The following is a 27,971-nucleotide window of genomic DNA, read 5'->3' as shown; positions in this document are numbered from 1 at the left end:
GGCCGGGGCGGCGGGGCCTCACCTCCTCCTTCATGCCCGTCTCCAGGAGCAGCATGACGCAGGCCTCGAGGGGCAGCGCGATCTCGCGCCCGCTCCGCTTCAGGTGTTCTTCCAAAGGCGTCCCGAAGGCGGGCTTCTCTGCCCACTTATCTAGAGCAGCAGACCATTCAGTAAGACATTCGACAACCTCACGGCATTGCCAAGTTATTTCCTCCCCCAAACTACTGAAGGGGATTTTTCTTTTCTTTTTTTTAAAGCCCGTAGCCAAGGATTTGGAAAGGGGGAAGCATCTATTCTCTTCGCTTTTGTCAGTTCCCATTTACTAGGGTACAAAATGTGTGCCAGGCTGGGGAGGTGACCAGTGGATCAGCGCCCTGACGCGCCCACGTGGCACCCAATGCAAGATGCCCAGTGGAAGCTGCGATGGTGCTTCTGGCCCAGCATCACACCCGCATTTACCCGAGACGAGTGGGCTGCCTTGCGCTAAAACCAGTGGTCCATCTAGGCACACTGTTTTCACTGAAATTTATCTAGCCATGAAAAGCATAACTGGTCTTCTACCTAGAGGACGAGAAATAGACTCCTTCCATTAAAAAAGGAAATAATTTCTTAAAAATTTAAACACAGGCCACACATTGTCATACAGGACTGGAGAGGGCCCATGCCAACCCCTATTAGAGGCGACATCTCCAGGACATGCAGCACTTCTGGTGCCATATCCCCAAACAGTCCAAGATTCTGAGTAGGAGAGAATGCAGCCCCAAGGCAGCTGAGGCTGGAGGCTGTGCCGACGGCAGCAAAGCAATACTGCGTATTATTTTCCAGTCGTGTGCTCTGCTTCATCCCACAAAAGATTTGAGGCAGCTTAGCAAAAAAGACACACAATAAAGCGGGAAACAGAAACAGGCATTTAGGACGTGGATGTATTGAAGGAGAGTAAGGGTGTGGTTGGGCCCAGCCTGCCTGGCGGGGTGCAGAGATCCAGCACCGACTGAGAAGCACGCAGAAGCCAAAGAGGGCAAACCAGTTGGTGGAAACTAGTCCACTGGGGAAGCGTGGTTCTTTCCAGCGACAGGAAGGGCTCGTGTCCCTCTCAGCCTGTGGACGTGTGTCCTTCAGCCACTCTGGTATTCGAATCCTGGATTCCAGGAGAGGCGGTGTTACCCTAGCGTGGCTCTAACACTGCCCTGCGCGTGAGAGCAGGCGGGGCCCATCACAGGAAGGCAAGTGAGATCCCACAAACCCGCAGACCTGGGTGCTTGTGCAAAGTCAAAACCGGATAGAAAGAGCAAGCAGGGTAAAGGTTAAAGGGAGGCGTGGGGGGTGAGGAAGGCAGTGGCCACTCTCAGAACTGTCCGGAGGCCCCTCGTCCCTGGCTTCAGCCCCGGCCCTGGTCAGTGGAATTCCAAACACAAGAAGCATCCAAGGGCCTGGCCCTTCTCAGAAGACAGAGCTCTGGGACAGTCCTCTCAAAGGCCAGATCTTACCTTGAATACTTTCTCCCTTTTATCTAAAGCAATGATTCTCAACACAGGCAGAAAAGGGCCAGCTGACCCTTCGCCTGGGTGGATACATCAGAATCACCCAGGGGAGTTCTGCAAATGACTCCCGCCATCACCTCCCCATGCCCGACCCTACTATGCTGAGAGGTGGGCACAATCCAGACTCCTGCTGGAACTTTCTAGTAAACCCCGGACAGGGTGCCCCTCCCCCACCTCGGTGTAATGTTGGCAGAGGGTGGAGGTGAGAGCCGCTGACCTAGAGGCCACTCCGGAGGCAAACTCCACCGCAGGGGCTGCTCCTCAAACCACAGACCTCTGACACGCGAGGCCCTGCGGCAGGCACCCAGAGTTCACAGCGGCCCCCCGCCCCTGGGATGAGAGCAGTCTACGTGTGAGGAAAACACAAGACACACAGGCAAACGCACAACAGCAATTAACGAGGCAAGATGTGTTTGCTAAGCCATGGCAGAAAAATGGTATAGACTAGGGTCGCAAACACAATCGTCTGCAGGGGCCGGATGGGCATTGGAGGTGCGGGATCGGGGTGGGGAGGGCGTGGTCGGCCAAGACGCAGCAGCTGCTCCTTGGCGTCAGAGCAATGTTACCACGCGAGAAGGCAGACCCAGCATCACCAGGCCCTCTGGACTTTCAAGGGAAGCCAGAAGTTAGCACTGTTATGTGAAAAGAGTCTGATTTTTAAATGATGGCAATGAGTTTAAAAAAATTTTTTTTTAATTTTTTTTTTTTTTTTTTAATGAGATATGGCTGTTTGCGACTTCTGGTGTAGACCATAAATGCTAGAGTGATTCAGGAGACGGAAGTGTTCACTGTTGGCTTCAGTTGTCAGAGAAGGCTTCTCAAAGAAGGGGAGCTTGGCGAAGGTCTTAGAAGATGGACAGGAATTAAATAGACCAGGAGGACTTAGGCTGAGAAAAGACCAGGGATCCTGAGTCTGGGGATGGACACTTTATTCCACACTTATGCACCGGGCGACAGGGGCACGGAGTAGAGTGGGGCAGTGAGAATGGAGAGGAGGGCACAGCAGAGGGAAAAATGCACAGAATCCGGCGAGAGGGTATCAGAAAGGAAGGAGAAGATGGCTCCAAGGTTTGAAACCTGGATTGTTCGGAGAAGGGAGGTACCAAGGAGACGAGGCGGGAGGAAAGGCCAGCTGGGGTGGGGGAAGCATCAGTTTGCTTCTTGAGATACGCTGAGTTTAAGGTGACAGCCGGTCATCAAAGGGAACTGACGCTGAGGCTGAGAGGATAGAGATGCAGGTGTCAGTGGAGGCCACCAAAATGCGGGGATTTTGAGAGAAAAGGTGGGAGGGAGGGAGAAGAACACAGGAGAAAGGGCTGGATCTCAGGAAAGGCTTGACTTCTGAGGAGGAGACAGACATGAAGGAAACACAGCCTCAACAATGACAGAAAACAATTGAGTGAAACGAGGGGAAAAAATTGACAAGGAAGAGAGGGCTCAAGCCACGTCAAATGCCAGAATCTAACAATCAGAATCATCCACCCATTGGGACTTGCAATGTTTCTTTGTCTGTTTGTTTTAATAGCAGAGTGATTGGGAGTAGAAACCAGACTGCAAAGTGTTAGGGGTGGGAAGGGGGTTAGAAAACGGAGGTGGCCGACGGAAATGAGCCATTCGAAGAACCTCCCAGGAAAATGAAGGAGAATGCAATGAAACGGGGCATCACGCTGAGGACAGGCAGGTACCGAACTAAGGCCAGCCGACCGAGAATGTGAGAGCAGGGTGCACAGGGGCACGGGGCAGAGGGTCAAGTTTTTTTTTTTCCTACTGTAAGGACACTCTGAGTCTTTCTGAAGACAGAGAAGAAGGAAGAGGACAGAACTAAGACGAGAGGCAGATGTGCGGACAGGCAGAAGTGAGAAGGGTTGAATTCCAAGGCTTGGGTGAAGGCGGCAGCCTTAGAGAGAAAGAAGAATCTCATTTCCTTCACTGGCTGCTCCCCCACACACACCAGCTTCCCTTGTTCCATCCTAAACCTCCTCCCTGCCCCTGCCTGTTCCCCATGACTTTCTGACAAACTTCTCTAGGGAAAATAGCCTTGGGTAAAAATAGAATGGGAGTTTAAAAAAAGGGGGCATGGCGCTGCTTAAATCTTCTCTTTTTTGTGCCCGTTAAGTCAACCTTTCCAAACCAGGCTTAAAGCCATTCAAAGGCTGGGATGATGATGTTTACTGTTTTGTCCTGTGCACGGCCCCGCACACAGAAGGGACCCCATAAATACAGGCTCCCAGTGCTCTGACCTGGGCCAGCAAGAGTCGGCCCCTTGCGAGGATGACTGTTCGCCAGCAGCTTCATTCCTTTGCACTCTGACTCAACCCCATTACCCACGAATTAGGAAATGGGATCACTTTGGAAAGCAAGGGCAGCTCGGCCTCTGAAGATTGGCCCAGCAAATCAGAGCCACTACACTCAAGATGGCTAAAGATCTGGCTAAGGGGTCAGTCAAGACATAGCATTTTCTCTTCTTTTTTTTTGGTCGCGCTGTGCGGCATGCAGGATCTTAGTTCCCCGAGCAGGGATCAAACCTGCGCCCCCTGCAGTGGAAGCGCGGAGTCTTGACCACTGGACCGCCAGGGAAGTCCTAAATAGAATTTTCTGATTCCAAAATCTAAGGACTTTCAGGCACAAAGTCACACCCTGTTGGGATCGCCTGCAATTTAGGGGAGGAGGAGTGGTATTCTTGAGGGGCCAGTGTGTACGCACAGACATAACCAGCCCTATACACACACATGCTCAGTCTCTTTCACAATCACAGAGTCATCACACTCAGCACCTGGCTTGATCCTCTTTCAGCTTGAGACCAGTGGTTCTGTCGGGGGCACCTGAGTTCCAAATGTCAGGACTATACCATAAGCAAAAGAGTATAACAAGTCCAAAGGTGACAGAGGAATGTCTGATCATTTACTGATCTCTGCTGATAGATGCTCTGATGGCAAGTCAGAGAGAATTAGAATCAAAAGAATTAATGTTCAGTTTAAAACTAAACATCAGAGGAAAGTTTGGTCCACTCGTAAGTTGAGGGTAGGATCTGCAATGCGTTTGAATATGGTGGGCAAAGTGAGTGCTGATGAGAACAAGATCTGAACGAGGTGGCCATGGTCTCACGATTCAATCACACTGATTATGTGCCTGATGATGCGGTATCAGGTACTGGCTTCTAAAATTCCTTTTGGGAAGTCCAAAATTTTTTTCATAGGATGTATGCTCTTGGAATCACAGGGCTAGAATTAAGCCCTATGAAACAAATAACTGATTTGCGAAAAGATAATTAGAGGCTAGAATGTTTTGAGCCTATTTAGAAGATAGAAAAACAGATGCTTCCCCCAAAGGGTGCAGCTTTCTCTTCAACTGAAGATTTCAGAAGAACTGCAAATGTTCCATTAGTATGTTAATTTGCATTTGGAAGAAATTAGAGAATGCAGCAAGGGAAGATGAAAGTGTGCTGGGAAATAGTGCCTGCCTAGGCAGAGAGGCTTTGTCCAAAGGAAATGCATGCAAAGGAGCTGAGTAAAGAGGAACAGAGGCAGAAGTGGCAGAGGCGAGAAGGAGGCATCAGGCCAGCACGCAGGTTACATTACCTTGATGGGCTCGCAATTCGGGAAGGGCCTTTTCTAAGACTGCTAATGCTTTTCTATGGTAATCTGCTTGAGCTTCTAATAACTGAGAACAGACCCACATTCAAAAACAAAAGTAATGTTAGCATTGGATGGACACACACACACAATGGCTGAGCAAAACCAAAAATGACATCTTTTGCAAAAAAGCTAAAATGACTCAACTTTTACAATGCTTTAACGTCTCGTCAGGGCAAAGTGCTTACCGTAACAAAAAATTTGCCATACTCCCCTTCTTTGGCCATAAAATTGTACATATCCGCTGCAAGCTGATCCTGGGTAAGTGGAAGAGAAGATATGTCATTGAAGAAAAAAGAGGTGAAAGAAAAGAGCATCTGCGAATTGATCTGTGAGCTCCTAGAGCAAACTGTAATGAAACAGCTGCAGATTAAATGTCCATCAACTCACTGGTACAATCATACACAGGGATAACGAAAAGAATAATCAAGCTTATTATGGACTGACATGGAAAGATCTCCAAGGTTTATTATTAATATGCCTTGTTAAGAAGGAAAGCATGGAGCACTACTTTTGGTATGGTATGTTACTATCTGGGTAAGAAAGGGAGAGGAAATATTTTTATCACCATATTTGTATAAAAATACCCCTAGGGGGCTTCCCTGGTGGCGCAGTGGTTGAGAGTCCGCCTGCCGATGCAGGGGACACGGGTTCGTGCCCCGGTCCGGGAAGATCCCACATGCCGCTGAGTGGCTAGGCCCATTAGCCATGGCCGCTGAGCCTGTGCATCCAGAGCCTGTGCTCCACAACGGGAGAGGCCACAACAGTGAGAGGCCCGAGTACCACACACACAAAAAAAGAAGTCTCTCTTTTAACTTAGCCTATAATGCACCAGTTCAAACCCCCAAACTGCTAGACAAATTTATATCCAATAAGGAGCCACTAGCCAAGATCTAGGTTAGACCAGATATGAGGAAGACTGCTGCGTAAATGACACTGGCAAAACTACAACTCTTCTGAACAAGAATAAGCCAGTGCAAGACTTTTGTCAGAAGCATTTGTGTGATTATCATCTTTTTAAACGTAAAGGCTATGGCATGACTTTGTGAGTCCAGTATTAATTCTTACCCACTATACTATTTTCAACAAGTCATTTTACTGCAGTTAACTGTCCAAGGTTTGCCATCATGAAAAGTGAATTATAGCATGACCTGAATAAGCTAAAATATAGCAGTCTTAATGCTATCTAGTAGGATGTGGAGACCATTTTTGGAAAATGATGAATAATAAGAGGAGGAAAAGTCTCAGGCGATGATCCTAAGATTCACCAAAGACCTGTTTCTTTACCACCTCAAATAACATTTGGAATAAACATTTATCTTCGTAGATAGATGCATAGAGAATAACCACCTACTCTGGAATTTAGATTATGAGATACAAATTTTTATTTCTTCCAAATTAGAAGCCAATTGTCCTAGCAACATTTTAAAAATAATTCTTCCCTTCTCTATGGATATATGATGACCCCTTTACTATAAATTCAACCCTTAAATATAACAGCATTCATTCTAGAAAACCTATACAATTCCATGGATCTATTTTTGTGCCTATTGCGCACTGTTTTAATTGCTGTAATTTTATGATATGTTTTTATATAGTTTTTCGCCTTTTATTCTCCCACTCTTCATTTTAAATAAGCGTAGACGTTTTTGTCAAGTTTTTGAAAATATCCTACTTGCATTTTTAAAAATTAATTAATTATTTTTTTTTTGCTGCATTGGGTCTTCATTGCTGCGCATGGGCTTTTTCTCTAGTTGCAGAGAATGGGGGCTACTCTTTGTTGCAGTGTGCGGGCTTTTCATTGCAGTGGCTTTCTTGTTGTGGAGCACGGGCTCTAGTCATGTGGGCTTCAGTAGTTGCAGCATGTGGGCTCAGTAGTTGCAGCTCGCGGGCTCTAGAGCATAGGCTCAATAGTTGTGGCACATGGGCTTAGTTACTCTGCGGCATGTGGAATCTTCCCGGACCAGGGCTCGAACCCATGTCCCCTGCAGGTGGACACTGGCAGGTGGATTCTTAACCACTGCGCCACCAGGGAAGTGCCTGAATTTTATTTTTAAATAATGTTTTATTCTGAGTATAAAGTAATGTAGAGGGCTTCCCTGGTGGCGCAGCGGTTGAGAGTCCGCCTGCTGATGCAGGGGACGCGGGTTCGTGCCCCCATCTGGAAGGATCCCACATGCCACGGAGCGGCTGGGCCCGTGAGCCATGGCCGCTGAGCCTGCGCATCCGGAGCCTGTGCTCCGCAGCGGGAGAGGCCACAACAGTGAGAGGCCCACGTACGGCAAAAAAAAAAAAAAAAAAAAAAAAAAAGTAATGTAGAGTCTTAGAAAATAAAGAAAGAAGGAAGAAGAAAATAAAACCTACCTTGAATATCATTCAGGGAATTCTAATAGGAGTTATGTAAAACATTAAATAATTTGCAGTATTTGACCTTTCATCCATCACTTGCAAAAACCAAAAGATTGATTTAAGTACATATTCATTAGCGAATTCTCCTACCTTGCACTGTTCTACTTTATTTCCGGCTTCATCCATCTCTTCCTTTAGGGTATCTATTTTTGATGGAAGCCCCTGAAAGTTGGTTCCTGAAGATTTGTGAGCCTGGTTCCATCTGCAAAGCACAGGCATAGCCATTATTTGAGAATCAGCTGTATATACTCAACCTTATGGAGTCAAGGACCTAATGGAGACAGATTCCTTCCCCAAAACTGATTCTATCTGGGACAGGTATCAGCACCTAGGATGGCAGCTTCTCTGGAGTTTATCCTTTAAGAATGGAAATGGGCAAAGGTGACACTGGCTTCCCGCTGTGATGGGACTCTGGTAGTGCTGAGAGTAGCGGTCTGCTCTGAGCAGAAATGGCCACGCCTTGTTCCATGCAAGCCCAACTGCTGCAAATCAATCCATGGAACCCCTTCCTCTACTGTCCAATCTTGGGCTCTTTCCCATCAAACACCCCCTTGTTCTTTTGCTTTGATCTAGAATGTTCCCTGTGCCACTGGGGGTCAGTTGCTGCTCTTCAGGACCCCTTATAACACCGCCTACTACCATCCTGACCTGTGATTACTTTCAGTAAGTGAAAGCCAGAACTTCAGTCATGGAGCTAGTAATTGATAACTGTGAAAGCATGTTAAGAATTAAAATCATTTGTAAGAATTAATACTAGTATCTACAGCAAATCTGAAACATAATGTGGAATGTTAATATTCCCTTCATAAATAAGTCAAAAGGACCCCCTCCCCCAAAATTATACTATAGCAATAGTCAGGGGAAGTGAATGGGGAATAATAACCTAAAACAATTTCTATTTGGTTTTCAAGTGTGTTTTGACCTTCTGTTTAAATACGGACATGCCTGCTATGGCAGAAAGTTCTAGCACTTTATTTATTTTTTATCTTTCTTAAAGCCTTTACCTTTCAGACATGACAGAAAAATCTTACAGGTACACATGGAAAAGTAATACATGATCACAGTTGAAAGTGAAGACAATCTAGTCAGAAAGCTTTTACTCCTGTCAGCTAATGTTGAAGCTGAAGTTCTGAGTATGACATGCTGCACGGCTGAAAGGAATGGTAATTTGCCTTCTTCCTCTCCCTCTTCTTCAACAGAATCCAAACCAACCTCCTCATAATCCTTCTCAAGGGCAGCCATATCTTCACGGGCCTCAGAAAACTCTCCTCCCTCCATGCCCTCACCCACGTACCAAAGGCATGCTTGGCATACATCAGGTCAAACTTGTGGTCCAGGTGAGCCCAGGCCTCAGTGATGGCTGTGGTGTTGCTCAGCATGCACACAGCTTGCTGTACTTTGGCCAGGTCTCCACCAGTGGGAGGCTGGTAATTAGTGCCAACTTTGAAGCCAGTGGGGCACCAGTACACAAACTGGATGTTGCGCTTGGTCTTGATGGTGGCGATAGCAGCATTGACATCTTTGGGAACCACGTCACCATGCTACAACAGGCAGCAAGCCATGCATTTACCATGGCAAGGGTCGCATTTCACCATCTGGTTGGCTGGCTCAAAGTAAGCACTGGTGATCTCTGCTACAGAAAGCTGTTCATGGTAGGCTTTCTCAGTAGAGATGACAGGGGCATATGTGGCCAGAGGGCAGTGGATGTGGGGATAGGGCACCAGGTTGGTCTGGAATTCTGTCAGATCAACATTCAGGGCTCCATCAAATCTCAGGGAAGCAGTGATGGAGGACACTATCTGGCTAATAAGGTGGTTAAGATTTGTGTAGGTTGGGCGCTCAATATCGAGGTTTCTATGACAGATGTCATAGATGGCCTCATTGTCTACCATGAAGACACAGTCAGAGTGCTCCAGGGTGGTGTGGGTGGTGAGGATGGAGTTGTAGGGCTCAACTACAGCTGTGGAAACCTGGGGGGCTGGGTAAATGGAGAACTCCAGCTTGGACTTCTTGCCATAATCGACAGAGTTGTTCCATCAGCAGGGAGGTGAACCCAGAACCAGTTCCCCCACCAAAGCTGTGGAAAACCAAGAAGCCCTGAAGACTTGTGCACTGGTCAGCCAGTTTCTGAATTCGGTCCAGGACTGGGTCAATGATCTCCTTGCCAGTGGTGTAGTGACCTCGGGCATAGTTATTGGCAGCATCTTCCTTGCCTGTGATGAGCTGCTCAGGGTGGAAGAGCTGGCGATAGGTGCCAGTGTGAACTTTATCAATGACCGTGGGTTCCAGGTCCACAAACAATGCCCTGGGCACATGCTTGCCAGCGCCTGTCTCACTGAAGAAGGTGTTGAAGGAGTCATCTCCTCCCCCAGTAGTCTTGTCACTTGGCATCTGGCCATCGGGCTGGATGCCGTGTTCCAGAAGTAGAGCTCCCAGCAGGCACTGCCGATCTGGACCCCAGCCTGACCAACATGGATGGAGATGCACTTATGCATGGTGGCTACAGGTCAGCAGGCTCAGGCAACAGGAGTAGACACCGGGTCCTGGTTACCGTCCTCAACAAGTTAAGAGTCGAGGTAAGTAACGCACTCTCTAGCACTTTAAATTTAAACATGGATATTACATAGATGCAGCATGAAAGCCCATGTTAGCAACTTATCAAGCTTCCCAGATGACTGCGTTGCCCCCAGAATGCTCTGCCCTGCCCTCTTTCACGTTCCTGTTGTGACGCACTTCTCCACAGCAAGGCTTCAGTAAATCTGCTGAAGCAAAGCTGGCAGTGGAAAGAGCATGGACTTTGGAGCCTGACAGGCTGAAGTCTGAAGCTCGGTTCTACCTTCGTTAGCCGTGTGACCTTTGGCAATGGCCCCACCTCTCTGTGCTTCAGGTTGTCTCATCTGTCAAACTAAGGAAACAAATACCATCTGCCCGGCAGAACTGTCATAAGTAGCAGAAGAGAGAATAAATATATATACGCCTGTGTGTGACTATGATGGATTCCCACTTAATGTTAGCTATCATCATTCTCCTCCAGGGAAAAGCCACAGGAATAAGTCAAATAAAGAAGAAATATTGATCTGTTTCAGTTTCTCTAATACCTACTTTGATTAGTTAAGTGAACAGGACCATGGATGCAGGACCAAGAATCAGTGCTGAAATCTCCTCTGGGATACATGTGCTGCAGATGTAAGATTCCTGGCAGGTTGGCATCTATAATATCGCTCAACCAACTCCAGCAAGAGCGCATTCATGGCCTTGTTTAATTAACTATTAGAACATTTTTCCTTATCTTCAGCAAAAATCTACCACAGGGGGGCCTGCACTCCCTGATCCTGGTTCTGGCCACAGGGCTCTAATCACATGTGTGCGTGTGACAAGGAGACGGCAGACTCTGCGTTCAGAATCCTAGCCCTGCCGTTTATTATGTCTAAGACTCAAAGCAAGTCATAGACACAGCATGTGCAGGTGCCTCCAGTGTCTGTACAAATCTCCTCTCAAAGTAGGGGGTGTCACTTAACCTCCTCACCTCTGTCCCCTCCAACTCTCACTGAAGGGCCTCTGCACTTAGTGTCCAACACGGAGCCTGACCCACAGCGAGCACCTACTCGATGTCTGCTGAAAACACAAGTGGGCAAATGAATAGGGATTGCTGGGAGAATCGAAAGGGCTGACATATCACATACGTAGTCTGATATCTGGTACATGGCAAGTGTCCAGTAAGTGGTGGCAATTATCATGTTCACCATGTGCTAATTCCTAGATGTCCCTCTTATCATCTCAACTTTTCTTAAATCAGGACATGTCTTACCAATTGATTTGTACACTTAATAAAGTGGTGTTTCTATTTCATTTTCCCCCCAAAATCGGATATTAAATCACTGGTGCATCTGACACTCAGCAACACTTTAGAAACAAGGAAATCTGCAATAAAAGCATCTGACACGGGGCTTCCCTGGGCGCAGTGGTTAAGAATCTGCCTGCCAATGCAGGGGACATGGGTTCAAGCCCTGGTCTGGGAAGATCCCACATGCCACGGAGCAACTAAGCCCGTGCGCCACAACTACTGAGCCTGTGCTCCACAACAAGAGAAGCCACCGCAATGAGAAGCCCAAGCACCACAACCAAGAGTAGCCCCCGCTCACTGCAATTAGAGAGATCCCACGCGCAGCAGCGAAGACCCAACGCAGCCAAAAAAAAAAGCATCTGACACATAGAAAGTCAGTAAATGTTCTCTGTATCTCCGTTTATTTGCCAAACAGAAATAATCATGTCTACTTCACAAGAGTGCAATGAGGATTAAAAGAGTTAACGAAGCAGGGCTCAGCAAAGCCAACTGCTTTTGTAAATAAAGTTTTATTCGAACACAGACTTGCTCATTCATTTATGTATTGCCCAGGGCTACTTTTTTTTTTTTGCGGTATGCGGGCCTCTCACTGTTGTGGCCTCTCCCGTTGCGGAGCACAGGCTCCGGACGCGCAGGCTCAGCAGCCACGTGGCTCATGGGCCCAGCCGCTCCGCGGCATGTGGGATCTTCCCAGACCGGGACACGAACTCGTGTCCCCTGCATCGGCAGGCAGACTCTCAACCACTGCGCCACCAGGTAAGCCCTCCCAGGGCTACTTTTATGCTACAACAGCAGAGCTGAGTGGTTGGAACAGGGAGCATCTGGGTTGCAAAGCTGAAAATATTTAGTACCTGGCCCTTTACAGAACAAGTCTGTCAACCCTTGTATAAGGTATGAGAAAGGATGGGGCCCATGGTAGCTACCTCCCTACTCCTCTCATATGAGTCATTGATACAAACGCCCTCACGGATGGAGCTGAGGCTGGAGCCCAGCCACGGAGCACTACAGACGGGTCATCTGACATCAGCCCTCCAGGACAGCTACTAGGTCTTACTTAGTTCCTCCCTGTTGAGCACAGCATTTCTTGATTGTGAAAAACGATCCTAACCACACAGGTGTTTTTTGACACAGTGGGACGCTTAGCAGCTGCTAAGATCACAGATCTATTTATTCCTACACTCCACTACTCCAAGGACAATGCTCTTAGAACTGTCTGCCACCGTCTCTTCTCCCCAGAATACACTTACTTAGGTTTTTATTTTTTTCCCTGTCTCCTTTCACTATTGGTTGACTAAGAACAGGGTGTTCTAACATCATCCCGCTGCCACGCTTGGGAGAACGAGGCCTGAAAGCAGGTGTAAGTAGGCTGTGACTCAGTCTGTGAGTCAAGTGTGTGAATCTGTGATGACGTCTGTTTCGTGCACCCAGCGGTCTTTATCTGTGTTGAGGAGGGGGATGGCTGCTGGGGATGTGACAGAAAACCGCATTACTGGTTATTTTTCACAGCTTTATCTTACCTGGCTCTGACCGAGTCCCAGTCTAAAACCAATCTGGCGAGCTGCTTCCTCTGTTTCTGGATGTTAGGAATCTCTACCTGGACAGAAGAACACACCACATATGAAATGGGACGAGCTTCGGGGTTTTCAGTTTAACCTCTGAAAGTGCTATCTTTATTTACCATTTTTTTTTGTCTCTTAGGCAAAGGATTTTGTACCCTCAACTTACTCCCCTTATTTCCAAAAAGAAGTGTATGCCAAAGCCACTGATTATTGTTAAAGTTTCAGACACAAGTGAACCATTCCCCCCCATCCCCCGCCAAAGCACCCACCTCTGCTATGCCGTACAGAGGGTCCACAATCTCCTTCTCGATGAAGACTTCATGCTGAGAGAGTTCCAGAGCCAGCTGATTCTCAGCATCTCCACACGTCTCCAGCATCTTCCTTTAAAAACAAGATGCCCAACAACAAACATGTCCATTAAATCTGGCACCAGGTTCCCACCCTGAGCCAGCTCTGCTCTCCATACGATGGGAACGCATTAGGGCGCTATACAATAGAGCCTTGAAAGTACTATAAACTTAGGGCGTGAGTCCACAGACTTGTGCTTTAAAATGAACAAGACTACCTCAGGTATAATTTGTGTGTACACGTGTGGGATGTGTGTAAACAGTGAGGTGAGAACTCACTGACAGATTAGGTCCTCTGGTCAGGTGAAAAGCAAGTATTCTCAAAAGTACCCTGAAAATCTTTTAAATCATATGTAACGTTTATTATACTATGCTGTTTTCTGTCTGCTAGTAAGTCCGGCCTAGGCAGGGTCCTTCAAAGAATGACAGAGCGTTGTAGGTCGTGGAGCACGGCAGACCCTGGGAAATGGGCTGAAAAGTCCAAAGGCCATATCCAGCTGGAAAAAGAGGGCCCATGTTACAGCTGGAGAGAGCAGACAGGATCAAAGGACACTGGCCTTGTAGAGAAGCAAGTAGAAGGAAACGTCAACCTTCCCTCTTACAATGAAAACAGCTTCATTATTAGATTCTAAACTTATTTATCTAATACATGCTCATTGTAAAAAAAAAATCCACGTAATTCAGAAAAGGCACTATTTTGAGACAACCTCCACTGACATTACAGTGATCATCTTTAAAAGCAGTGACTTTTAAGGACTAGATGGGACTGGTCAGGGCTTATAAATCTGAGTCAACACCTGGACCATGGAAGGGACTGAGTTCTTTTTTTTTTTGCGGTACACGGGCCTCTCACTGTTGTGGCCTCTCCCGCTGCAGAGCACAGGCTCCGGAGGCGCAGGCCCAGCGGCCATGTCTCACGGGCCCAGCCGCTCCGCGGCATGTGGGATCTTCCCGGACCGGGGCACGAACCCGTGTCCCCTGCATCGGCAGGCGGACTCTCAACCACTGCGCCACCAGGGAAGCCCGGGACTGAGTTCTTTATATCCAAGCTCAGCAGATTAAGTAATTGACCTTATCAATTACTTTTGTTATTGGCCCTTTGTATCATCCATCCTTGCTTCTACTAAAAGGAAGATTCTCTAGCATCCCAGTGGCCTCCCACGGGGCCTCAGCCTCTGGTCACACATGTGGCTGCCATGTACACCACCCATCCATCCACCTCTACCAACCCACAGGGCGCATGGCTCTCTTTCTGAAATCGCCCAACTCTTACCCCAGGAGAGAGTCTTCTAGCTGAGTTGATGCTTCTTGCATATTCTGAGCGAGAGCTGTCAGAGGGAGTTTTTTCTGGAAGGCAGAAGACAATGCATTTCTTTTTCATTATAATTGACACCCATTCTCAATTACCTACTTCAGATCATCAGTCACTGGTTTCTCCTCCAGGTAAACTGCACAGGTAAGAGATATCCTGTCTGGGTTCAGGTTCTGGTCTCAAAGGTATGAGTTGTGTGACTTAAGCTCTGTGTCAGTTTCCTCATGCCTGGAAATTAGGGATAACAGTGCGAGGGTCCTAGGGCTGTCCGCTGACTAAAGCAGATATTCAAGGTCAAGTACCCCAAGTAAATGTATCACATAACATTTACTGAGTATATGATAAGTACTCAGTAAATGTTAGCTGCTATTATTACTGTTGTCGTTGCTATTACTATAATTACTATAATCAAGAGCGTACTATGACCCAGGCACTGGGGACATAAGACATACACCGTGCCCTCTGATTATCATGACAAATAAATGCAATGAAGTGCTCAATTTTAAAAACTTTTGCTAGAATACTCATTCTTAAACTGGCTCTTAAATTGGCTGGAATCATAAAGATTTAGCTTTAGTTAAAGATCTGAAAATATCTAGCTAAATATCCAAAAAATTAAAAAAAATTTTTAAGCACCAAGTCACTCATTTTCCTATCAGAGATTTGTTTTTCAGCTGGAAATGACCATAAGGATCATCTGATTAATGTTCTAATTGTGCAGTTGGGGAATGTGAAGCCCAGGGGGATTACATGGCCTGGCCAGGCACCCCAGTGACGGTGCAGAGCTAGACCTCGGTGCTAAAAGCCCAAGCCCCGGTTCAGAGTCTGTCCATGACTAGCTAATGGCTTATCTCAGAATACAGGCAGAAGAGGCCTGGAAAGTAGCATGTGGGTTGGTTATAACACCATGATCTGCTAACGAAAAATGCTTTCATTGCTGTGGTACCCCATGTAATTTTGCCTTCCCAGTAGAAAGGGAACTGATGTCAAAGACCTGGGGTCCACCTTGCCGTGGCATTGCTCTGCCTTGACCTCGGGCATGTCACCTGCCTTTCCTGCCTTCAAATGGCTCCATCTGTTACACTTCTAGAATATCTCTGGAAGGCTGTACAAGAAACTGCTACTACTGGTGGTCCTGGAGAGGGGAACTGGGTGCCTGGGGAACAGGGCTGGGAGAGACCTCATGTTACGTTCTTTTGCATATTATGGATTTTGACCATGTAGATGGACAGCCCATTCAAAATGGTACACAGAAATTTAAAAATAAATAATGAACAAATATATTTACCCATCTCTCCTCTCCCTCAGGTTATGTTCAAATAAATAAATAACAGGCTTCATCTGCCCCACAAGGAGACATTCCCAGCTTCCACATTAATAGACCAGGAAGATATGAGAAAATGGGCAGTGCGCTTTGATCAACATAGAGGATAATTCATACCTTTTACTTATGCTGCCTTTCTAAGGGAATTTAATATAGGATAAGTGCAGTAATCAAGAGAAATATACTTTGTGCAACTCTGGAGCTCTATGGGAAAAAAAAATCATAAAGAGAGGAGTTGACTTTGACAAGTATCATTCAAGTGCCCAGTTGTAACTAGCCTGTGGTTTCCATGCCCTGACTCCAAAGCATCAACAATCCTGGTTCCCGATGTACAGAAATAAACACATTCTGCTCATTTAACATTTGAGCTGATTAATGAACATGCTGTCTACCAACATCAAACTCCTCCACAGAGAGGGCTGAGGGCTTCCTAATTTATAAAAGGCATGCCAGCTGCATGAAAAGAAATAATTCCAGGTCTAATATGAACCACGACATAAGCTATGCCATGTCAACAGTTTGGGCTGAGAAGGTCACCTGCCCTGTCTCTCTTCCCTCCAATTCTTGCCTCTTCACACGCATGGGAGCTTCTGGTGGGGCCTTTGCAAGGCTCCTCCTGTACTTTCTAGAGCGCGAGAGACTGCTGACCTCTCGTGGTCACCTATCATTTATTCCATGGCGACTCTTCTTCCCACGTGCAGAGCGTAGACAACCTCTGAGCCCTGTCTTGGGCACTTTGGTTTGAGGCTGGAAAAGGAAGCCTAAGGCATTAGGTTTTAGAAATGAGGGAGAGGCACCTTTGCCCCTGTTGCCTGGAATAGGCCCATCACCTGCCACTCATTTTCCTCCTTTACAGCTAGGCCACCACCCTCACTAGGAAGCCTCCCTTGACTACCCCTCTCCTCCTCTGGTGCCCATTCTTGGTCCTCCCATAATATCCTGCGCATATTTTGTTTAGTATGTTGTTTTTATAATTATCCATTTGTGGAGGAAGCCTCCCCCACCAGGCTATGAGCACTTTTTAAGGGAGACACTACATCTAATTCATTTTATGGCTCCAGCACTTGTACATAGTAGGTGTTTGATAAACACTTAATTTCTTTGTTTTTAATGAATTTATGTGACACCTGGGCTGTGTTTCAAAGCAGACCAAAGGGACAACAAGACAATCTGTGTGAATGACAATGGCCTACAGCATGAATGGGAGGAAGCGGGAGATACTGAGACTGATAAGGGAAATGTGATCAGATTATGAAGGGCCGAAGTCATCTAAAGAGCTTGGACTTCAGGATATTTTGTACAGCACAGAGAATATGGCCAATATTTTACAATAACTTTAAATGGAGTGTAATCTATAAAAATACTGAATCATGATGTTGTACACCTGAAACTAATATAATATTAGTCCACTATATTTCAATTAAATAAAACAAACAAAAAAGAGCTTCGATTTTAACCCAGGCAATGGGAACCAGCCATCGTCCCTGCCAGAGCATCACTGGTATTATGGGATGCTTCCTTATGTGGAACTATCTCTCCAGGCATCTTGGTCCCCACCCTCCAAATGCCAGTAGTGTCCCCCAGACCTTATGGCAACCAAAAAAGTCTCCACACATTTCCAAATATCCCCAAGAGTGTAATTCTGGTCCCTGTTGAGAACAACTAAGCTTAAGATTTTTTTTTTTTAGGCAGAAGGATGACAGGATCAATTTGTATTTCAGGAAACCATCTCTGGTGATCAGGTTGAAGAAAGGCTGGAAAAAAAGGAAATCAGAGGCAGGAAATGTAGCTCAAGAGGTGACTGCAACAGTCCGGATAATGAGAGGTAATCAGGTCTTGCATTAAGGCGAAGGTGGTAAAGATGGAGCAGAGGTGAGAAATTCAAGAAATAGTCACAAAGAGAATCACAGGACTTGCTAATCAAGCAGCTATGGGAGGTTGAGGGTAAGACAAAAGGGAGGGCTTCCCTGGTGGCTCAGTGGTTAAGAATCTGCCTGCCAATGCAGGGGACACGGGTTCGAGCCCTGGTCCGGGAAGATCCCACATGGTGCGGAGCAACTAAGCCCGTAAGCCACAACTACTGAGCCTGCGTGCCACAACTACTGAAGCCTGCGCCTACAGCCCGTGCTCCGCAACAAGAGAAGCCACCACAATAAGCCCACGCACCACAACGAAGAGTTGCCCCCGCTCGCCGCAACTAGAGAATGCCCGCATGCAGCAACGAAGACCCAACGCAGCCAAAAATAATAAATAAATAAATATATTAAAAAACAAAACAAACACATGCCCTTCACTCATAAAAAAAAAAAAAAAAGATAACCTAGCTTGCATACTAGGGTGGATAGAATCCAAGAGTCAACACAGAAGGAAGAACTGTTTATACGTGCTAAAGTAGACAACTAGGGGAGGAAGTTTTTTGCTTCGTTGGAAATGGTTTACAAGTGTCTGAATAAACACATTAGTTAGGCGCCGTGAGAAGACAGGAGGCGGCCCAAGGAATGTGATGGCGAGAATAAGGAGATGAAGGGCAGAAGCTTAGGAAACAATATGAAAAGGGCAGGCAGAGTAGAAGCCATGACAAGAGAATGCAGACGAGCAGAGGGGGCAGGACCAGTGGATTGGGCCTGGTTCTGATGGATGGGAACTGCTGCAAGCATTCCTGGAATCGGAGGTGTAGGCAAACTCCTGCTCCTTTGATATACACTGCTGCGGAAACTATGTGTTGTGCAAGAGAGGAGTAACCCTGTTGTCAAGTTGGCCAGAAATGTGTGTAGGAAATATAAAAGGAGGGTGACACAGATCATCTGCACACCAGCTCTTCCTTGTGAGACATCTAGTGGCAAATAAAACAATATGGGATGGGCCTCCCTGGTGGCACAGTGGTTAAGAATCCGCCTGCCAATGCAGAGGACATGGGTTCAAGCCCTGGTCTGGGAAGATCCCACATGCCGCGGAGCAACTAAGCCTGTGTGCCACAACTACTGAGCCCATGCTCTAGAGTCCGTGAGCCACAACTACTGAGCCCGTGTGCCACAACTACTGAAGCCCACGTGCCTAGAGCCTGTGCTCCGCAACAAGTGAAGCCACTGCAATGAGACACCCACGCACCGCAACGAAGAGTAGCCCCTGCTCGCCGCAACTAGAGAAAGCCCGCATGCAGCAATGAAGACTCAACGCAGCCAAAAATAAATAAATTAAAAAAATATATATATGGGAAATCATAGCTTCCCTGTGTGCCATGGAAACTCCCACCTTAATGTTATATGGGGGTCAGGGAATGCTCGTAAGCTGGGAACTCGTAAAACTAAGGGCGGAACTGCCTGATGAACAAAGCTGCTGCTCTGCTGGTGGGACACGGGGACCTGGACGCTCTGAACGTACCCTGGAGTAGACATTTGATTGTTTCCTAGAGCCCATCCTTCCTGAGTCCTCCTAGGACCTATCCTGGTCTCAATGGAGCCTATGAGCTGGAGGTAGGACCACAGCCCATGCTCTGGGGTGAGCTGTGATTAGCTTAAGCCAACCAGCACTTCCGGTCTCCTCGCCCAACCTCATCCCCGCCCCCCGCGGTAACTGGTTAGGGGTTGTGGGAGGGGTTTGTTCAATAATGGAGAATGTGACTCAACGCAGATCAATGCAATGGGAAGGGATTTCTACCTGCCAACAGTATGGAAAAAAGAAGTCTTCTCACTCCATTAAGAAAAACTACTGGAAGAGACACTCTCTATTCCTGCTGGGCATGCACAAGGAAGTAGGTAGCCCATGGGAGCTGCTGGTAGCCAGCTTGCAACCGTGAGGGATAAGGCAGACACTGAAGAAGGCCAAGGGGAGAGAAGGAGAGAAGGAAAGAAACTGGGGTCCTGGTTACATCACTGAAAGGCTAGTCCAAGCCTTACCTGGAGTCCATCCTGACTACTGGACTTTTCAGTTAGTAAGCCAATAAATTCTACTTTCTCAGTCAATTTAAGAGAGGCTTTCAGCTTTCTGCCATCAGAGGATTCCTAACTGATGTGTCCATTCTCTTATGATGACAAATCTCTAAAAGCACCTGGAGAGAATTCAGTGTGAATATGGCTTTCAGCTCAGGGATGTCTTAAGCACAAAAGAATGCTATGATAAGGCCGGTGTCGTGAACGTGAATGGTGATACAAGGTACAGGTCTGCAGGCAAATCTGCTGATGCTGCTTGGGAAAAATCGACTGACAGAGGGAGAAAAGCCTCTCAGAGACGACACGGAACCACGGCTCCAAGTCCCACTCAGTACTCACGTGTCTCCTCTCGGCATCGGTGCCGTGCTGCCCCTGGAAGCAGGCCACCAGGCGCTTGTGGGAATGGTGACACATGGAGCGCACTGTGTCCAAGCGCCGCTCGATCTGACAACACAAAGACAGACGAGCCATTGGCAAGGCTCAAGACCAACTCAGCCTCTTCCTCCTGCGGTGTTTGCATGTAGGCAGGAAAAAGCATCCTGCCGTTGAATTTTTCAGCTCTTGGATGTAAATGGAAATGGTTCCCATGCAGCTACACCAGGGTTTCTCACTATTGATAAGTGGGCTGGAGAATTCTGGGTTGTGGGCAGCTGTCCCGTGCATTATCAATAGGTTTACCATCATTTCTGGTCTCCACCCACTAGATGCCAGTAGCCCCCAACTCTCCTCTTCGTGACAACCAAGACTGCCCCCAGACATTGTCAAATATCCCCCCAGAGGGCAAAATCACCCCTAGTTGAGAACCAATGAGTTTTCAGATCCCTTAAAGGCTGAATCTATGTCCAGGGGTAGGGAACAGTCCTGACTAGAACTTGCTATCAGATAAGTGGTGACAAACTCACACACTACAGCACCAGCAAAGTCCCAGGTCCAAACAGCAGAACTGCAAATGAACAGCCTAAGCCCAGCCTCAGGCCCAAAGCCAAGTGGGAAAGCCACAGGGACATTCAGCTCTCTCCTGCACATGGCAATGGAGCCTTCCACACACGGTACAACCGACAGAGAATCAAAAAAAATGTTCCACAACTAAAACTCAAGATCAATGTTTTCAAAATTATTTCTTATTGGGCTTGGGGTGGTTTTTTTGTTTGTTTGTTTGTTTGTTTTTAATAATAAACCTCTAAAGCAGAATGGACAGCCAGCAGTAAGAAACACTGACTTAGGGGGCCCACACATCACGATTAGCTTCCCAAAATATTATTGCTGGGATATGGCTGTTTATGGCAAAGAGAGCTGCTTTTTACAGGAAGGAATGCCAAAAATGTGTATTCTGATGACTCATTAAGAATGAGGGCAGGCCCTTAGGGATGCTTTCTATTTTAAAGAAAAATCAACAAGTTCAAAGCAGAATACATTTTTACCCCAAAACATTTTACCCAATGAGATGGTTTTGTGCCTCTTTCTCAAGCAGCCCTTCTTCAGATCCAAGGCCCCATCCTAGGACCCCGATCTGCAGCCACATTTATTTAGGGCCAGATGCCACATTACTTGCCCAAAATCTCATAATGATCCGATTCTAAGACACTGGAAAACTAATACACGTTTTTCATTTGCCACAAAAGCGGGGGTGGGGGGAGAAAAACCCCAAAACTCCATTTCACTTGATTCCAATTTCTACTAGAATGTAAAGTCCAAAGGGATAGGGCCTTGGTCTGTTTTATTCACAGATTTATCCCAAGTGCCTAGATCACTGCCTGGCCCAAATGGAAGGTAATATTTGTTGAAAGAACAAGTATATATATTGTATATACCCTGTACAGGTATTAGAAAAACAACAGTAAGTAAATTGTGGTTCCCACCCTCTTGGGATTCACAGCCTCCTGGGTAAACTCCATACAAACAAGATAAAAAGGCAGCCTCTTGAACTGCTCTACCAGAGATCTGAGAAAAGAGGCAGGAGAAAGAGCAAATTAAGGGAAGTCTCACATCAGAAACAAAATAATCCCTGTGGGGGCTTCCCTGGCGGCGCAGTGGTTGAGAGTCCGCCTGCTGATGCAGGGGACGTGGGTTCGTGCCCCGGTCCAGGAGGATACCACATGCCATGGAGCGGCTGGGCCCGTGGGCCATGGCTGCTGAGCCTGCACAGGAGAGGCCAGAGCGGTGAGGGGCCCACGTACCACCAAAAAAAAAAAAAAAAAAAATCTCTGTGGCTTGTGACAGTGGTAATCATACCAACAAATCACTAATATAATATTTAGCCCTCACTACGTGATGGGCCCCACTCCCAGTGCTAACCATGTTTAACCCATGAACCCCTCCTAACAAACCCATGGGGTGATACAGTGATTACCCTCCTTTTAGAGAAGTGGAAACTGAGGCAGAGGGAGGTTAAGTTAATTCCTGAGGCCACTGAGCTAGTCAGGGGCAGACCTGGGATGGGAATCCAGGTGGCTGGTCACCAGACCCAGCACTCAGCACTTTGAACCATTACATGCCTTCTTTATGGTTAAAAAAAAAAAAAACAGAAATCAGAGCAGGAAAACAATTGCCACAGACGTGGAGTATCTGTGTTATAAAATAAGGAGTTCCTATATCCTGTGACAAACCATAATGGAAAAGAATATGAAAAAGAATGTATATATGTGTATAACTGAATCACTTTGCTGTACAGCAGAAATTAACACAGCATTGTAAATCAACTATACTTCAATAAAACAAATTTAAAAAAAAAGGGGGGGTTCCTAGAAACTAGCATACTCCTCAGGCCCCAGTGGATGTTTGGGCAAAGGGATAAGCACAGACAGTCACTGTCTGAGTCCCGTGCGATCTCTGCCATCCTCCACCTGCCTGCAAGGCCTCTGGCCTCCTTTCAGGGCTTAAAGGATGAAATGGAATGACGTATATTACTGACGTGGGATGTAGGAGGGAGAATGCTGACAGGAAAACCTAGTGTAACCGTACCAAAAAATATTTCTAAAATTCTGAAAATGGATTTGAAATATCTGATAAAAACCAGTGAGGAAATACTGTTAAGAATCTGATTCTTAAACTATAATATTGTACATCAACTATGCCTTAATAAAAAAATTTTTTTAAAGATTATGATTCTTTAATAAATCTTTTCTTGAAAAAACCCTTCTAATCCTTGATAAAAACTTCTAGTCCTCAAAAGTAGAAAAAAAAAAGTGCTCTTAAAATCTTCTACCTACAGAAGACTGCCATAAATTAGAAGGCTGTTTTGGCATGGTGGGGCAGAAATAGCTTTTTTTAAAATTATGCAGCTCCTTCTCTGCATGGGAAGAGACAGAAAGCCACCTGGGAGCAGATCTCTGGTCTCCAGGGACTCGCTCGAGTGCACCAGAGGCAGGTGATGGAAATGAGAGGCGAGGAGACAGGTGCAGAAGGGGTCCTGTCCTTCACAAAGTATTCGGTGTGGGTGGGGATGGAGTGGGGTTGGCTAAAGTGATGTGTATAAAGGGTCCAGGCCCTCCTGGCAGAAACTCCCAGCCCCAAAGTTAGGGAAACCTGTTGAGAAATGGCGTGGAGTGGCCCTGGCTAAGGTCCCCAGCAGGAAACGCCCCTCCCTACGGAAAGGAAAGTCTGGCCCATTGGTGTGAGGCCACCCTAGGGCCCCCGGGGAATTCTGAGATCTGGTCACTGTCACTGAGACTCTGAGTCCTTCAGGACCCAACTTAGGTCGGTTTTAGGGAAGAAGCATAAAAGGGAGCAAAAAACCTGAAGTCTAGGTTGGAACCAGTGGGGCCACTGCTGCAGCTGGCAGAGCCTGTCCCATCAAGGTCGCCAGCACAGCAGCCTGCCCAGGACGCATGACCAGGCCACGGCGCCAGTGGACCGGCCGGGCCAGCCAGGCTCCTCCCCCGTGCTCACCCCAACACCTGGCACTTGAATGCAAGACTAGCTCCATCTGAACTTCATAACATGACACCAAAGTTTCAGATCCCCTTTTGATAACTGCACAACTCAACTGCTTTTCTTTCCTGCTCAAAACCATGCTAATCACGCTAATTCTGTTTCAGGCAAAAACCAAAAAAAAGCAAAGAACCATAAGCTTCAGTTCTTCCTATGGGTTTTTGTTGCTGTTGTTGTTTAAACAGAGCACTTTTAAAAGTCTTTCTTTTGTTACCTGTAACAGATCTTCACTGAGGACTTCTGTTTTCTCGGCTCTGTGGGAAAAATGAAAAGTTCAAAATTAGACATTCAGAAATAAAAAGCAACTCATGAAATCGAGTAGTGATTGTCCTGGAGTTTAAAACAAAACAGGCAGAAATGAATGATCACAAGGGGACAAACTTTACCAATTTTTATATCAGAGGGCAACTTAAGAAAAAACCTAAGAAAAAAAACACAGTAGCACAGTGGTTAAGAATCCACTTGCCAGTGCAGGAGACACAGGTTCGAGCCCTGGTCTGGGAAGATCCCACATGCCACGGAGCAACTAAGCCCGTGCGCCACAACTACTGAGCCTGCGCTCTAGAGCCTGCAAGCCACAACTACTGAGCTTGTGCACTGCAACTACTGAAGCCTGCGTTCCCTAGAGTCCATGCTGCGTAACAAGAGAAGCCCGCACACCACAGTGAAGAGTAGCCCCCGCTCTCCGCAACTAGAGAAAGCTGCATGCAGTAACAAAGACCCAACGCAGCCAAAAATAAATAAATAAATAAATAAATTTTTTTAAAAAATGAAAGTTTGCAGAGAATAGCACCCCAAAACAAGAACAAATGATTGGGCTTCCCTGGTGGCACAGTGGTTGAGAATCTGCCTGCCAATGCAGGGGACATGGGTTCGAGCCCTGGTCTGGGAAGATCCCACATGCCGCGGAGCAACTAGGCCCGTGAGCCACAACTACTGAGCCTGCGCGTCTGGAGCTTGTGCTCCGCAACAAGAGAGGCCGCGATAGTGAGAGGCCCGTGCACGGCGATGAAGAGTGGTCCCCACTTGCCACAACTAGGGGAAGCCCTCGCACAGAAATGAAGACCCAACACAGCAAAAATAAAATAAATTAATTAATAAACTCCTACCCCCAACATTAAAAAAAAAAATTAAAAAAAAAAGAACAAATGATTGAGACCAGTGGTTCTCAAACTTGGGCATGCACAGACCCACCAGGGGTTTGGGAGAGGATGTGCTGTCTTAAAATGCCATTTTCCTGGTCTCACCTCAAGAGTTTTTAATTCCGTAGGTCTGGAGTGAGACCTTGCTTTTTTTTTTTAATTTTATTTTATTTATTTTTTTATATAGCAGGTTATTAGTCATCAATTTTATACACATCAACATATACATGTAAATCCCAATCTCCCAATTCATCACACCACCACCCCCACCTCCCGCTGCTTTCCCCCTTGGTGTCCATACGTTTGTTCTCTACATCTGCGACTCTATTTCTGCCCTGCAAACCAGTTGATCTGTACCATTCTTCTAGGTTCCACATATATGCGTTAATATATATTTGTTTTTCTCTTTCTGACTTCATTCTGTATGACAGTCTCTAGATCCATCCATGTCTCTACAAATGACACAATTTCATTCCTTTTTATGGCTGAGTAATATTCCATTGTATATATGTGCCACATCTTCTTTATCCATTCGTCTGTCGATGGGCATTTAGGTTGCTTCCATGACATGGCTATTGTAAATAGTGCTGCAATGAACATTGGGGTGCATGTGTCTTTTTGAATTATAGTTTTCTCTGGGTATATGCCCAGTAGTGGGATTGCTGGGTCATATGGTAGTTTTATTTTTAGTTTTTTAAGGAACCTCCATACTGTTCTCCATAGTGGCTGTATCAATTTACATTCCCACCAACAGTGCAAGAGGGTTCCCTTTTCTCCACACCCTCTCCAGCATTTGTCGTTTGTAGATTTTCTGATGATGCCATTCTAACTGGTGTGAGGTGATACCTCATTGCAGTTTTGATTTGCATTCCTCTAATAATTAGTGATGTTGAGCAGCTTTTCATGTGCTTCTCGGCCATCTGTATGTCTTCTTTGAAGAAATGTCTGTTTAGGTCTTCTGCCCATTTTTGGATTGGGTGGTTTGTTTTTTTAATATTGAGCTGCATGAGCTATTTATATATTTTGGAGATCAATCCTTTGTCCGTTGATTTGTTTGCAAATATTTTCTCCCATTCTGAGGGCTGTCTTTTCATTTTGTTTATGGTTTCCTTTGCTGTGCAAAAGCTTTTAAGTTTCATTAGGTCCCATTTGTTTATTTTTGTTTTTATTTCCATTACTCTAGGAGGTGGATCAAAAAAGATCTTGCTTTGATTTATGTCAAAGAGTGTTCTTCCTACGTTTTCCTCTAAGAGTTTTATAGCGACCGGTCTTACATTTAGGTCTCTAATCCATTTTCAGTTTATTTTTGTGTATGGTGTTAGGGAGTGTTCTAATTTCATTCTTTTACATGCAGTTGCCCAGTTTTCCCAACACCACTTATTGAAGAGTCTGTCTTTTCCCATTGTATATCCTTGCCTCTTTTGTCATAGACTAGTTGACCATAGGTGCGTGAGACTCTGCATTTTTAACAAGCCCCTCCCTTCCCAGAATTCCATGGCAGGAGGCCTGTAGACCACACTTTGAGAAAAGACTGCTCTAGAGAAAATTAAACTTCAGTTCTTCAAATGACCATTTCTGAGTTTCACAGCAAACAAGTCTATCACAAATCCAGAAACGTTATGCAATGAGTAACAACAATTGAGTCTTCCTTCCTTCAGCTATCTCATCTTTATTTTCAAAAGAAACAAAGTGGGGCTTCCCTGGTGGCGCAGTGGTTGAGAGTCCACCTGCCGATGCAGGGGACACGGGTTCGTGCCCCAGTCCGGGAAGATCCCACATGCCGTGGAGCGGCTGGGCCTGTGAGCCATGGCCGCTGAGCCTGCGCGTCCAGAGCCTGTGCTCCACAACGGGAGAGGCCACAACAGTGAGAGGCCCGCGTATCGCAAAAAAAAAAAAAAAAAAAAAAAGTATTTTCACAACTTTCCCTTATCTATGCTTCAGAACTCCTGTGGACTTCAAGGACCTTTCCAGAAGGCCCATGTGGCCGCCAACAATCAGCAGAGCATTCTGAGCTGCTGGAGCCTCAGCTGCCAGATCACAATCATTCTTTACAAAGACTTTTTCTCCACAGTCCAAAAAGGCAGCATTGTTGCCATACAATGTTATACCCAGAATCACTACAAAGTGACGTTTTGGATTTCTGGTTCAAATAGTGATTTAAACCAAGTCATTTAACATTCCCTACCAAATTCCCATTGAAACAAACCAGGAAATTTTTAAAGGAAAAAGAAAAAAACAGTTTCAGTTCTGATCATGGAAGGAGGGGGGAAGGAAGAGCATCAGTGAACCAGAAAATTTGAAGACTTTTTATCAGATACACTGTGCAATGGAAGGCTGCATGATCTTGCCCATGAACCAACACAAGAGAAGGAAAAGCCATTTGGCCAAAAAAATGGTGGGATCCCCTAGAATGACCTCAAAACACTGCTAGGCTCAGAGCAGCACTAGACGCAACAAGTATGGTGGCCCACACCCCCAACCCACACTTGGGTGATGGCACGTCAAGTAAAACCCAGGCGTTGGCACAGAGAATTCCAATACTGGTCGTCACAGCAGTGCCCCAGTTAACTTGGAGATGCCTACAGGAGTGGCTCACTCATTGGTTTCTGCAGGAAACTGGAACTCTGACCTGACTCAAATCCCTCCCAGGTCCAGAGGAGCACAGCCTGGAGATGAGGTCGAGGTCCCAGCTTCCAGAAGAGGCCAACTCTCAACTCTATGAACAAGTTCTGCAAGCAGCAAGCCAATATATGCTATCCCAGCCCTCGCTTGGCACACGTGGTGCCAGGCACCGCTGAAGCACCAGACACAGGTAGTCACGCCAGTGAGGGAAGTGGAGCAGCGCCCCAGCTGACTATGAGCTCAAGCAAGCAGCCTCAGAAAGAAGGCTGACAGTTGGCCTAGCGGGGACAGACCTGGCATGAGACCGCCATAGCTTCACCATTACTCCCTCTCAATCAACAGCCTTGCCACTCCTCAAGCAAAGTACCACCACTGGACTA

General features: G+C 46.4%; 1 protein-coding gene and 1 pseudogene across 7 annotated transcripts in view; both read right to left on the bottom strand.

Moving 5' to 3' along the window:
• The window catches only part of ARHGAP17 (Rho GTPase activating protein 17), an 89,852-nt gene that overhangs the window by 30,269 nt on the left and 31,612 nt on the right, over positions 1-27,971 (bottom strand). For all 7 annotated transcript variants that reach the window (XR_009534616.1, XR_009534617.1, XM_060119938.1 and 4 more), the window contains exons 2-10: positions 24,042-24,081; positions 20,237-20,341; positions 14,606-14,679; positions 13,255-13,366; positions 12,944-13,020; positions 7,673-7,784; positions 5,362-5,430; positions 5,120-5,201; positions 23-150 (exon numbers count right to left, since the gene is read on the bottom strand). Coding sequence is in view for 5 of the 7 variants with exons in the window: in XM_060119938.1 (XP_059975921.1) it covers positions 23-150; positions 5,120-5,201; positions 5,362-5,430; positions 7,673-7,784; positions 12,944-13,020; positions 13,255-13,366; positions 14,606-14,679; positions 20,237-20,341; positions 24,042-24,081 (799 nt within the window). In the remaining 2 variants the exon portion in view is untranslated. The remainder of the gene's footprint in view (positions 1-22; positions 151-5,119; positions 5,202-5,361; positions 5,431-7,672; positions 7,785-12,943; positions 13,021-13,254; positions 13,367-14,605; positions 14,680-20,236; positions 20,342-24,041; positions 24,082-27,971) is intronic.
• On the bottom strand, positions 9,171-10,077 carry LOC132503690 (tubulin alpha-1C chain-like; annotated as a pseudogene).

Source organism: Mesoplodon densirostris, chromosome 16 (genome assembly GCF_025265405.1).
Source record: "Mesoplodon densirostris isolate mMesDen1 chromosome 16, mMesDen1 primary haplotype, whole genome shotgun sequence".
Lineage (NCBI taxonomy): Eukaryota > Metazoa > Chordata > Mammalia > Artiodactyla > Ziphiidae > Mesoplodon > Mesoplodon densirostris.
The sequence above is the reverse complement of the archived record's forward strand: the minus strand, read 5'-3'. Positions and strand labels throughout refer to the sequence as shown.